Below are 13,075 nucleotides of genomic sequence, written 5' to 3' on the forward strand. Positions count from 1 at the left end.
AAAAAACGCGCTTTAGGTAAGAAAATAATGAGAGAGACTTTGGTTGGCCTCTCAGGAAGAGAGGGGTAAGAGAGAGAGTCGGTAAGAGAGTAAGAGAGAGTGATGATGTGGGCTACGGCTGACTTTATCTGTGGGTCCAGCTAAGGGGAGGACCTGGGCGGAGAGAGAGAACTTTTAGGCGCGAGTCTGGTGGAATTTGGAATCTCTTTGTTCTCACAAAGTAGAGAAGAAAGAGGAGTCCAGAATGGATTAAAATATGATATTAAACGCGCAAAACACGATCTGTCTATCCCACCATATTCAGTTGTGTGAAAGTGAAATGTGTAGATTAATACATATGTTCATATGATGTGAATCATTTCATTCATAACTATATGTTTATGTTTATGACATTAAAAATATGTATCACAGTGAGAATATAACAACAAGTCAGAGATTTGGTAACAGGTAAATACAATGGTCATCATTCAACCTAAATGGAGTAATAAAGAAGGAATCAGATTAAACATCACAAATTAATAAATCAGCTTCTGTGAAAGATAGAATCTTGATTTTCGGATATGTTAACGATGAATGATTTCCATTGACGTTGGTAATTCTGTAAACACAAAATACATTCCAGAAATATTAATTTGGCAAGGTTTTTAAGTTCAGTTCCAGTCTCTTTGTTTCAGTCAAAGAGAGTGAGAGGGTGACTCCAGCCTTCTGCCATAAAGTTTTACGACTTGTTATCTGATCTGTGGAATGCAGAGACGTCTCCGGCTGAGGGTCTCCTGAAGCTGAAAAGGGATTTTAGCATGAAAGTTCATTAAACAAACATCCATAGCATATAATTGAAAGTCATTGTCTTTTAAAAAGAAGAAATTATTCCAGGGGTTTAAATGTTCACAGGAGCTCCATCCTTCTGTGAATGAAAACCTACAGAAATACAAATGTCTCAATCCTCCTATAGAGATGGGTGTTGGTCAGTGCTGGAGAGAGGGACAGCTTATCTGAGTTTTGATCAGCTCAGGAATTCCAGGGCCTTTGCAGTCTTGCTACATACCTAAAGGCTGATCAATAACATAAAATGATGAGATCAACACCGATCAATAACACGATCAGATCAACACCGATCAATAACACGATCAGATCAACACCGATCAATAACACGATTAGATCAACACCGATCAATAACACGATTAGATCAACACCGATCAATAACACGATCTGATCAACACCGATCAATAACACGATCTGATCAACACCGATCAATAACACGATCAGATCAACACCGATCAATAACACGATCAGATCAACACGATCAATAACACGATCAGATCAACACCGATCAATAACAAGATCAGATCAACACGATCAATAACACAATCAGATCAGCACCGATCAATAATCAATAGTAAATAGCTGACTGAGTTGTTCATTCATTGAACTGCATGGCTAACTAGCTAACGAGTTAATTAATTAGTTAGCTAACTAGCTAATTAACTAGTGAGCTGGCTAACTAACTAGTTAGCTAGTGAGCTCACATGAGACTGTTGTCATTCATTTCCTCACTTTGAAAATAGACTGTAGATGTTCTCTAAGATAAAGAACCTGCAGCTTCTCCATCTACTGCCTGAACCAGTCCAGGAACCTGATGTGATGCCTTCATGACAGACCATAGATGTTTCTGCTGCAGCTTCCTCCTCCGTCCTTCACCACCAGAAACAACAAACACCTTCCATGTCTGGGTTCTGCTCTTTCACTGAAGTATTTATTTTAATCAGTTCTCCTCTCCCTCCTGCGGATGTTCCACAGAATAATCCCTCATCACATTTTACAGGAACACTGAGGCTGTATCACCTTAGCTCCGCCCACCATGACTGTGATTGGTTAAAAGAAACAGGCTGGTCAGAGTGTATTTTCCTCCTGTAGTAGTCAGTCAGCACTTTATTCTATCAGCTCAGAATTTACGGTCAGAAGAACTCGTGTTTATAACTCTGGATCAGTTCTAAAGTTAGAATAAAAACTAGAATGTTGATGGCCGGATTTTGCTACTTCCTGGTCGCCATTTTGGATTTTTTGGAGCCAGTCACGTAAAAAGCGTCATCAAACAGACTGGACCGGAGAACAACTCGGGGCAGGATTGGCTGAGGACATTTTACCGCAGAGGCTTCTGTTGCTGCTTTCGCCCTAAAGGATCTGTCAATCATTCCAGACAAGATTGTCTATCAAGTATAGCCACGCCCCCTGGCTCCGCCAACTTTAATGATTTATTTAAAATTCAGTATTGATTTATTTTAAGATCGGCCACCTGATCTCTCATTTTGACCATGAAAACTAACGGGAAAAAAATCCTGAGCTGTAGAACATCAGTCTATCAAATTTTATTTTTTCCGGTGATGAATTGGAGTTTATGGAGCAAAAGCTTTTTGGAGCCAGGCCTAGTGGATGGTGTGATATTGCAAGTTTTTGACACTTCCTGGTGGGCTTTATATTTGGAGCCAGATGCTACGTCCATCTTTATATACAGTCTATGGTTGAAGCACTCACTCTGACGTTTCCGTAAGTCCATGACATCATCACTCAGCTGACTCTGGTAGGTCACATGGACATTTACATACATGTTGGAGGACAGTTCAGCTCATGAAGCATTATGATAAAACATCTGTATGTTACACACATGACTATATATATATAATGAAGAGTTCATTTGCAAAAAACAGATAACTCCGTTTTGATAAATTTTCAGAAAACTTTTATTGTTTCCTTGAGATAATATCAGTCAAACTGAAGTTGAGTGGATTTGACTCAGTAGAGAAAAAATAAATTATTAGTGTTATTATTATTATTATCTCAAGTAAACAATATAATAATGAGTTTTCTGAAAACGGAGTTACCTGTTTTTGCAAATGAACTCTTTATATATATATATATGTGTATACATATATATATTCATGTGTGTAATATATACAGCTCATGTCACCGAGCTGAGTCAGAGCGCCTTCATCAGAGAGCAGCTGAACAGAGAAGATGTGAGCAGAAATGAGTGGACTCTGGTTTTCTCCATGAGGAGGACTGAAGGAGGAACCAAAGAACCTCACCTTAGTTCCACTGAGTTCCTGCTGTGGAGCCTGAATTTAGACTGTAGAAGTAATCAGATTACTGTGAGGGGTTCTGTATCAGCATGAGACCTGCTTCTGTCTGTTTACATTTTAGTGAAATTCCTCATTGGCACGTTGTGATTTGTTTAGTTGTGATTGATTTCATGATTGTACTAAATGTTTTTAGACAGATCAGTTTTCAGTTGTAGTGTTCTGATTTAACAGTCAGTGAGGTCTGCAGCCCAATGTTCATTCTTCTAGTTAACGTGGAGTCACTCTGCTATCATTATTTACACAGAAGCAAAGTCCACTGAGCGCCTGATACCGGAGGTGAAAGGTTAGAAGTCAGCTCAGACTGAAGAAGTGAATCTGCTGAACCTGCAGGAAGAAAAGACAACAGGAAGAGAGATTTCACAACAAGCTGCAGAAAAAGAGAAGCAACCATCGACAGATTCAGACTCAATATCTGACGGATCCATTCCTGATACCGGAGCTTTGACCAGAAAACTGAGAGGGAACGTCTACAGAACACTGACAGAACATCTGGACAACACAGGGACAACATCTGGCTGATTAGTGAAGGTAAACATCAGTCTCTTGTTATTGGTTTCTATTAATGTGGCTGCAGATCGTTTACCTGATCAGTCCTCAGATTTCAGATCAAATGTCTCTCAGCGTGATGCGTTCAGGGACACTCAGTCAGCAGACAGGAAGCAGACAGATTTCAGATGGGCTCTGAACGTCTCACAGAGGGTGGGGCATGAATCCTGTCCTCTGATTGGTTTAGGTTCATGGACGAGTTCTGGGATGTTGTCTTGATAACAGAATCTTTATGTGATTTTATTTTGAATTTGAAAACATCTCAAATATTCCAGAATCCACTGAGTTGGTTTCATCTATTTGATGATCAGGATTCTGATTGGACCGACACTCCGCCACAGTCCCTCTTCATTGGTTGTTCAGCCCAGTTCTTCAGCAGCTGATTGGTTCTCCAGAGGAAGATGGCCGTCAGCTCACCGAAAGACAAGTGAGTCGAGCAAAAATATACGATGTTTTCACAAAACTAACTAAAAATTTAAAAAACGTTCACTCACCAGCTGAGATTTAATAATTTAATGAACCTCATGTTCTGGAAGTAAAACTCCGATCAGAAATTGATTGATTGATTGATTGATTGATTGATTGATTGATTGATTGGAGTTTTAACACAGCAGTCTGGTAACAGTTTATTTGCATCAGAAGGTATTTATTTTTATTTATCAGGTCCTTTGTTTCATATTTAAAGCCAGAAAAGACACAAATGCAGGATAAAAACAACTTTAGTTAAACCAGAAATAAAGCAAACTTGGCTCTACTGATAAAAGAAATACTGAAACTAAAACCCAAAAACAGACTAAAGGTAGAAAATAAAGACAGCGAGAAACCTGGATGAGGAAACACCAGACGGACTGAATAAAGAGACATAAATCTGTAGAATGGCGGCGTGGAGATAGCACGGTGTGATCAAACCAAACCTTCTCCAAACACCGAGGACTACAAGTTCCTCCATAAGGCAAATCCAAAGATGACTGACCTGAAGGAGGACAAAGGATGACTCTCAGATGAATTGAAACACAAAGACTCCCTTCATGGTTCATGGAGGTAGCCATGCAAAAGTCCATACATCTCCCCTCTACGCCACCAATCAGGACTCAGCTCCTTCCACTGGTCCACGGCCTTCCTCCTGCTGGACCTCCAGCCATCAGATGGTTGGAGGTGGTGGTCCTCTCAGACGGGGCTGCTTCACCTCCTGGATTGATGATCTCCTCCTGGATCCCCCTCTGACAACAAACTCAACGTCTTCTTCATCATTGGTGGACCACATCGCTGGGGTGGCTTCTATCTCCACTGGAGAGCCAAACTAAAGGCCTTCATCCCATCCAAAGACTTCTTCTTCTTGGCCATGATGAGAAGGTCTGGATGTTTTCCAAGATCCTCTTTCCTCTCCCTCATGGCTTCACCACAACACCAGCCTGTTCATCATGTCCTCATCTCCAACCACCATCATCTCCTTGTCCCCGTTTCTCTCCAACCAGATTAACCGTTGAGTCCATCATCAGGAACATCTGCTTCTTCAGCACACCCTGCCATCCCAGAACCATGATCATCCTGGTTAACGTTGCTGTGTTCCACCCTCTGGGTTAGTCCCTGTAGCTTCTAATGACTCAGGACATCAGCAGTCTGAGCTGATCAGGATGTGACAACCACTGGACCTCAACACTGACCGGTTGATGGATCTTCAGCGCCCCCCGATGGCCAATAGCCCTAACCCTACCTGAGTTTATCTCCCTGCAGGTACGGGGGCGTGTGGCTGATCTTCTTCATGCTCGGGTTGGGAACGCTGCTGCCGTGGAACTTCTTCATGACTGCGACTGTGGTATGATACACACACACACACACACACACACACACAAGTTTGGGTTGCTATCCCCGTGGGGATCTACCATTGACTCCCATTCATATCTAACCCCTAACCCTAACCCAACCTTAACCATCACCAAAACAATGTCTAACCCTAAAGAAACATTTTTGCACTTTTACTTTTTTTAGTAACAACAACATGGCCAAGAAAACACTGCTTCCCCCCGTGGGGACCTCATTTTTGGTCCCCACCGTGACGCGAGTCCCCACCGAGTTAGGCGAAACATGCCCACACACACACACACACACACACACACACACACACACACACACACACACACACACACACACACACACACACACACACACACACACACACACACACACACACACACACACACACACACACACACACACACACACACACACTGTCAAGCACAACAGGATGTCCTGCTGCTTCCACTTCTTACCCAGAATCCTCTGCAGTGGACAATCATCACATTTGTCTCTGAAATATAAACCAGTCTGACGCGAGGACTGTCAGTTAGATCAGGACCGAGGTTCAGACAAAACACACCAAAACCTAAAACCTGACAGTAAAAACATCAGGCAGGTAACTACAGGTGAGAATCACACAAGTAACTCCAGGTGAACTCACAGGAAGCAAACAGGACAAAATGACAAAAGACTGATGAAGACACAAGATACAGGTGAGACACAAACTGCAGTAAGACAACAACAGCCTGTTGTTGTCCATCCATCCCTCTGTCTGTCCATCTGTCTATCTGTAACCTGTCTGTCTGTCCAGTACTTCACCGGCCGCCTGAAGGACTCCTCATTGGACGTTTCTTCAGCCAATGAGACAGAGGCAGCAGGTGAGCAGCGCAGCGTCCTGGAGGCCAAATTCAACAACGTGATGACGCTCTGCGCGATGCTGCCACTGCTGCTCTGCACCTGCCTCAACTCCTTCCTCCACTCACTGTGAGTACCACAACACCACCGAAGAAGAAGAGGGTTAAACACATCATCAACACCAGCAAAGAAGAAGAATTTCTGAAGTCTGACTGTGTCTGTGTCTGACTATGTCTGACTGTATCTGACTGTGTCTAATTGTGTCTGACTGTGTCTGACTGTGTCTTACTATGTCTGACTGTATCTGATTGTGCCTGACTTTTTCTGACTGTCTGACTGTATCTGACTGTATCTGACTGTCTGACTGTATCTGATTGCTCCACCCCCTCATCTCTCAGCCAATCCCTGAGCTTCTTCTTGGTCTTCTTGTGTCAGTATTCCTCAGCGTCTGCGGGTGATGGGCAGTCTACTCGTCATCATGTTCGTCTTCGCCATTACCGCCGTCCTCGTCAAAGTTCCTCTGGAGCCGCTGCCCTTCTTCTCCGTTACCATGGTGAAGATCGTCATCATCAACTGTGAGTCTGTGAGTTCGTCTTTCTGTCTCTCTGTCTGTTGACAGCCTTCAGCACTGTACTGCAGGGGAATGTGTCTGTCTGTTGACCTGTTTGTTTGTTTGTTTGTTTGCTTGCTTGTATGTTTGTCTGTTTGTTTGTTTGTTTGTTTGTCTGTCTGTCTGTCTACAGCCTTCGGAGCCGTGCTACAGGGCAGTCTCTTCGGGATGGCTGGGTTGCTGCCGGCTTCCTATACGACTCCCATCATGAGCGGTCAGGGACTCGCTGGAACATTCGCTGCCTTCGCCATGATCTGCGCCATCGCAAGTCTGATCAATACCATTTATTACCCATCATAGAGTTATTAATACCATTTACTACCCATCATAGAGTTATTAATACCATTTATTACCCTTCAAAGTCTGATCCATAATTCACCAATAAGCTTCTCTGTGCTGCAGGTGGATCTGAGATACAGGAAGCTGCCTTTGGTTATTTCATCACCGCCTGTGCAGTGATCTTCCTCTCAGTGTTGTCCTACATCCTGCTGCCCAGACTGGTAACACACACACACACACACACACACACACACACACACACACACACACACACACACACACACACACACACACACACACACACACACATGTTTGTTTTTCTATACCGGTGGGGACTTACCATTGACTCCCATTCATATCTAACTCCTAACCCTTACCCTAACCCTAACCTTAACCATCACCAAATCAATGCCTAACCCTAAACAAACGTTTTTGCACTTTTACATTTTTTATTAACAACAATATGGCCAAGAAAACGGTGTTGCCACCTGTGGGGACCTCATTTTAGGTCCCCACCGTAAGACAAGTCCCCACCTTTATAGCAAATAGTCAGGTCAAAGTCCCCACCGGTATAGCAGAAACAAGTACACACACACACACACACACACACACACACACACACATTAAACACTGATGTTCACACTCATGATTGCTTCAGTTCAGACTTCCTTCCTGGTTCGTATCAAACAGGTTCCAGCTGAGGAATGAACTACATCTGTCCTTTAATAACTAAAAATGAATTATGAATGATGAGAAATGAATTAAGGTGGACCTCTGCTGCCCCCTGCTGGTACAAACTACTCATGGTTTTTCAACATGGAGCTGGATGTTCTTTTTCTCTGCAGTTTGTTCTTTTATGAGTTGATTTTCTGTCTTTATGTCGTCCAGTCAGATGAAAAGATCAATGGTCTATCTTAAGTCGGGGATTCATGGCTTGTGTTTTCAGGAGTTTTTCCAGTTTTATCAGGAGAGAAACCCGAACCAGACTACATCAGACGAGGAGCAGAACTCAATGAGTCTGATGAACCAAGGTATGGTTTAAACCCTGAAATCTTATTTTATTAGAACAAAGATGGTTTCTGTTTCCTGGGAGAGGTTTGAGGACCTCATCTGTCAATCCGTGTCAACCCTTTTGTTGTCCTTCAGAGAATAAAGATGAAGCTGCTGACCAGAAGAAACACGACATCTCCATGATGAACATCTTTAAGAAGGTCGGAAAACTTTTCTACTGATCCAACTCCCTGAACTCTTCAGCTCAGTGTTGCTGATCTGTGTTCACGGGAACAACTCATGTTTACCCAGAAATGCAGCCATTAGAGTTTACATCAGTTTGTCAGAAATATAAAGTGTGTGCAGCAGAGAAGCTCTGACAGGAACTAATGGATCACACAGCCCATAAACCACCAAAAAAAACTGTGAAGAAATCTGGAGATGGACTTTAAGTCCAACTCATTTCTCCATACTTGGACACAAAAATGAAAAAGAAGAAAAAGACCCGGTTTACCATTTTAGTTTCATGTTGAGCTCTCCAGTGGTCTGTTCTACCTGCATCCATCAACCAAGAGTTTGTTGAAGCTGTGAAGGTTTTGTTTCAACTTTAATGCATCCAGAACTCCATGTATTCATTGGAAATACTTCAGCTCAGCCATAATCAGATTATTTTTTTCAAAGTTGTTATTTGGCTTTTTTTTTATCGAGGACAGTGAAGAGAGAGACTGGAAAGACTTGTAGAACATGAATTCAAACCTGTGACTGCAGCTCTTGTTTATGGAGCTCACTGATTATTGATTTACACTCTAATAAAGGCATAAAGGCCAATAAAATAACTTTTAAAAAAAGAGCATCCATCATGAAAAGTTTCCAAAATTCCAGATTCCAAATCAACAACATGATGAGAAATCACAGAGAACATTTCAGGTTTTTATCTCCAGGCACTGATGATCAATCAGCCTCAGATTTAAATAGGAAAAAAAACAGTTGATAGCAATTTTTTTTGGAAAATTTTTGTATCGGAGAGAATTCCATGTATGAAGCTCAATGTTCTCAGACATCTTTATACCTATCCATAGTTTTTTTGTCAGGAAAATCAAGCAGAAACAGTTCTAAAAATGAAATGATCAGGGATGCAGTGAGCCACCTCAGGCTCTGGACTACAGGTTGAACTCTGGTTGACTTCATCACCATGGTAACTGGGATGAGGGGGTGGGGATAGGAAGAGAGCCCTCCTATTGGACATTCAGTGCTGATGGCCACCTTCTAGCATCAAACACTGGTTCAGCTCCTCCTGTCTTTAACGCCAGTGTTTCCTGGTCAACACGTTTACTAAATCATGACACGCTGACTTGTGATTGGTCCTGGTTCTGTGGCTTCCCTGACTGGTCCAGACTGGCTTTAACCCTCGCTGTCATTCACCTCAGATCTGGATTCTGGCGCTGTCAGTCTGCTTCACCTTCACCGTAACCATCGGCACGTTTCCCGCAATCACAGCCGACACTCAGTCCTCCCTCGCTGACGGCGGCAGCTGGGGTCAGTCTCACTTCCTGTCTTCCTGTTATTCTGTCTCCTTCTGTCCAGTGTTGTCCTGAACTACTCCTGATTTTCTCTGATGTGTAACCAAACAGCAGAAATGAATGGTTAGAAGTGGAGCTTTAATGAGGCTGTGCTGGTTCTACTGACTCTCAGGATGGACAGCAGCTATAAAGCATGATGGTTTGAGAGGATGCATGTGGTGTCCTGCTCCTAAAGATGGATCTAAGTTACAGCTGAGGCTTTAGCACAATGACTGACTTGTGGATGTTCAGAACTAAGTGTCTGATTGGTCGCATGACTGCGTCTTTCTTCTTCTACTACTGTTGAACAAACGTTGAGCTTCAGTGAAGAGTTTCAGTTTGATGACAGACATCTTTATGTTGTTTGATTTACAGACCTCTACTTCATCCCGGTCAGCTGCTTCCTGCTCTTCAACCTGTCGGACTGGGCAGGGCGGAGCTTAACAGCCGTCTGTATGTGGGTGAGTTGGACTTAATGATCTAATCAGAATCATCCAACAACTGATGGTCAGTTTTATTGATCCACTGACACACAGGCTCATGTTCCTTTGTCTCCCCCTGGTTTAACTTAGAGTCAGTGGATAAATAGTGGATAATTATGCTGACAGGTAGCAGGGAGGCAGGTCTGCTGCCCCCTGGTGATGTAGACTGGCTCTGAGGACTGGGAGGAGTGGGGAGGTGGAGCAGCACCAGTTAGATATAGCTGGGCTTATCTTCACACAGCAAAGGCTCTGGAACCAGACTCCTGGAGAGGGTTGGACCCTTCCAGGGTTAGAGGTGCTGGGTGGGTTTGGGGGAGTTGCTGACTTCAGCAAAGGACTTTAAGAATCTCAAGTTCTTGTTAATGAGTGACCAGAAAATAGGACATGACAGAGAGATTGGTGCAGAGTCAGCATTAATGCGGATTGTCCTGTGAAGAGGAGGTAGAGCTGGAGACAGTCTTTGTTCTGACCCTGAGCTCATTAGCTCTGGGTAGTAACCAGAAGAATAAACCTGCAGATGAAAGCAGTCAACTTAACTTTCCTGTGTGGGGAGGTTCAGCTCAGCCTTCGAGATCAGGTGAGGAGCTCAGATGTCCAATGGGAGGCTAGGAGTAGAGTTGAATGTGAGTAGATGCCTTCTGGGAGACTTTAGACCTTTAGAGGTTTTCTGGGGACGTCCAGCTGGGAGGAGAGTCTGACGTAGAAAATCACTGCAGGGATTGCATGTCTCATCTGGCCTGGGAACGCCTCAGGATACTCAGGAAGAACTGGAAGGTGTTGCTGATGGAAGGACATTTGGTGCTTCTGAGATCCAACAGCAGATAAGTGGAAGAAAATGAATTTATAGTGATTTGTCTTCTGTGTTTCCAGCCAGGAAAAGACAGCAGGATTCTTCCGATGCTCATCTTGTGTCGTCTCGTCTTCGTTCCACTCTTCATGTTGTGCAACGTCCAACCTCGTCTCCACCTGCCTGTCGTTTTCCACCACGATGGTTTCTTCATCGTCTTCATGATCCTCTTCGCCTTCACTAATGGATACCTGGCCAGCCTCTGCATGTGCTACGGCCCAAAGTAAGAAACTCTCCACAGTTCACAGCAACAGTACCACATCTTCCATCAGGAACCTTCATCAGCTGATCATCAATGAATCATTTTTAATATCCAATAACCCAATCTGTGTTTGTCCGTCAGGAACGTTCTTTCTCATGAGGCAGAAACAGCCGGAGCCATCATGGCCTTCTTCCTGTCTCTGGGTCTGGCTCTGGGAGCTGCTCTGTCCTTCCTCCTCAGAGCTCTGGTCTAACTGGGAAAGACCAGTCTCATACTGGTCTTACTGGGAAAGACCAGTCTCATACTGGTCTTACTGGGAAAGACCAGTCTCATACTGGTTTAACTGGGAAACCTCCTTTTTCCATTGGTCTAACTGGGAATGTGAGACTGTGAGCTTTTTAAAACAAACACATTATTCATCACTGCTCTAACTGAGAAACTTCCTCTATGTGACTGGGCTCGGCCAGTTCCTTACTGGTCTGACTGGGAGGAACTTACTAGTGCAGCTGTCAGACCTCCAGATGATAAACTACCACTACATCCATTTTTTCTGCTTCAAGATGAACATGAAACTCTGACAGGTTTGTACATAACTAATGACATTAGTTTTATTTTGATGATGGCAGTGCAACAGGAAGTTGTTTTCTGTTAACTCTCTGCTGTAAATATTAACATCCTGACATGTCGAATATTTATAGAGACATACGGATACAGGACAGATTCTAGCCAACTGACAGTAGAGTGATAACTGATCAAACAACCAGCACCTTCTGCTGATGTTTTACCTCAAAGCAAACTGTTGTTCATAGAAATATGAAGTTGGGTGTTTCTTAGGTTTGATGTCTTTAAAGATCAAGTTGTGTTTTTGGTTTCATGTCTGAGAACAAAATGAGAAACATCTGATTCTGTGAAACACATTCAGCCTTCACGACAGCTTTATTCTTGTTTATAAAACATGAGAAATCTGTGGAAACATGGAAATAAACATTGAACTGTTCTTCCTCTGAGGAAACTCTATCTTTAGGGGAACATTACATGTTGTTTTACAGCTGTAAATATTCATTTCATGTCAGACTTTTCTCACCTGACTCAGGTGTTCTCTGTAATAAACATGAGCTGTGATGTTTTCATCGCTGTGTGAACATCCCAACACTTCTAGTAAAGTTTATTTCTTTTGCACCGTTTAAACCACAGGTTACCAACGGCTTCACAAAGGATTAGAGAAAACAATACGAGAAAGAAAACATCAGTAAAACATTACAACCTTAAAAGACCAATAAAAAAACGTATGAAAAGGCTTCAGGTGTGTTCTTTAAACACAGGAACTGACTGATGTTGTGAAAGTTATATTATACTAGTACATACAGAGTATACTGTATATTATACTGGTATATAAGGAACTATATGTTTGATGGGTAGTGCTGGAGTTCTGCTGACGTCTCTAAATTACTAAATCAGAGTTTGACACCTTATACTACTGTACTGCTGTATTATACTGTTGGCACCACACTTATACTACTGCTACTATTTTACTAACAAGTATTTTCTGCTGATTACCTGGCTACCAGTACTACAGTACTCAAACATAAAAGTAATGGATTACTTCTGCATGGTTCAGTACACCGAGGATCAGGGTCGCAGTCTGGGCCTCAGCGTTTGGGTGAAGAACACCAGACAGGGGACTGTGATTGGTCAGATCCAGGGACATCCGGATCGAATCAATGACATGTGAGTCCACCGACCAATCAGAGGTCGACCCCCACGCACCGAC

The 13,075-nt window shown here is 43.0% G+C and overlaps 1 protein-coding gene across 2 annotated transcripts; it reads left to right on the forward strand.

The window, feature by feature from the left end:
• The first annotated feature begins 3,413 nt into the window (after positions 1 to 3,413).
• On the forward strand, positions 3,414 to 12,456 carry LOC127533353 (equilibrative nucleoside transporter 1-like). Of its 2 annotated transcripts, XM_051946137.1 has the most exons (13): positions 3,414 to 3,665; positions 3,995 to 4,110; positions 5,418 to 5,499; positions 6,292 to 6,464; positions 6,771 to 6,910; positions 7,079 to 7,213; positions 7,348 to 7,445; positions 8,171 to 8,255; positions 8,371 to 8,435; positions 9,642 to 9,750; positions 10,149 to 10,234; positions 11,126 to 11,325; positions 11,446 to 12,456. In XM_051946137.1, exons 2-13 carry the CDS (start codon positions 4,085 to 4,087, stop codon positions 11,555 to 11,557), a joined length of 1,311 nt encoding a protein of 436 aa, XP_051802097.1. In that variant the 5' UTR covers positions 3,414 to 3,665; positions 3,995 to 4,084; the 3' UTR covers positions 11,558 to 12,456. The 2 variants fall into 2 exon arrangements, with proteins under 2 accessions (XP_051802097.1, XP_051802096.1); XM_051946136.1 differs by having other exon boundaries at positions 3,959 to 4,110; positions 5,418 to 6,464.
• The last annotated feature ends 619 nt before the right edge of the window (positions 12,457 to 13,075 follow it).

Source organism: Acanthochromis polyacanthus, chromosome 3, assembly GCF_021347895.1.
Source record: "Acanthochromis polyacanthus isolate Apoly-LR-REF ecotype Palm Island chromosome 3, KAUST_Apoly_ChrSc, whole genome shotgun sequence".
Taxonomy (NCBI): Eukaryota; Metazoa; Chordata; class Actinopteri; family Pomacentridae; genus Acanthochromis; species Acanthochromis polyacanthus.

Coding starts and splice junctions, on each gene's coding strand:
- LOC127533353 (XM_051946136.1), top strand. CDS start 6,175: ATGAAGACACAAGATACAGGTGAGACACAAACTGCAGTAAGACAACAA. Junction 6,465..6,770: donor AACTCCTTCCTCCACTCACT/GTGAGTACCACA, acceptor TTCTTGTGTCAG/TATTCCTCAGCGTCTGCGGG. Junction 8,436..9,641: donor TGATGAACATCTTTAAGAAG/GTCGGAAAACTT, acceptor CATTCACCTCAG/ATCTGGATTCTGGCGCTGTC.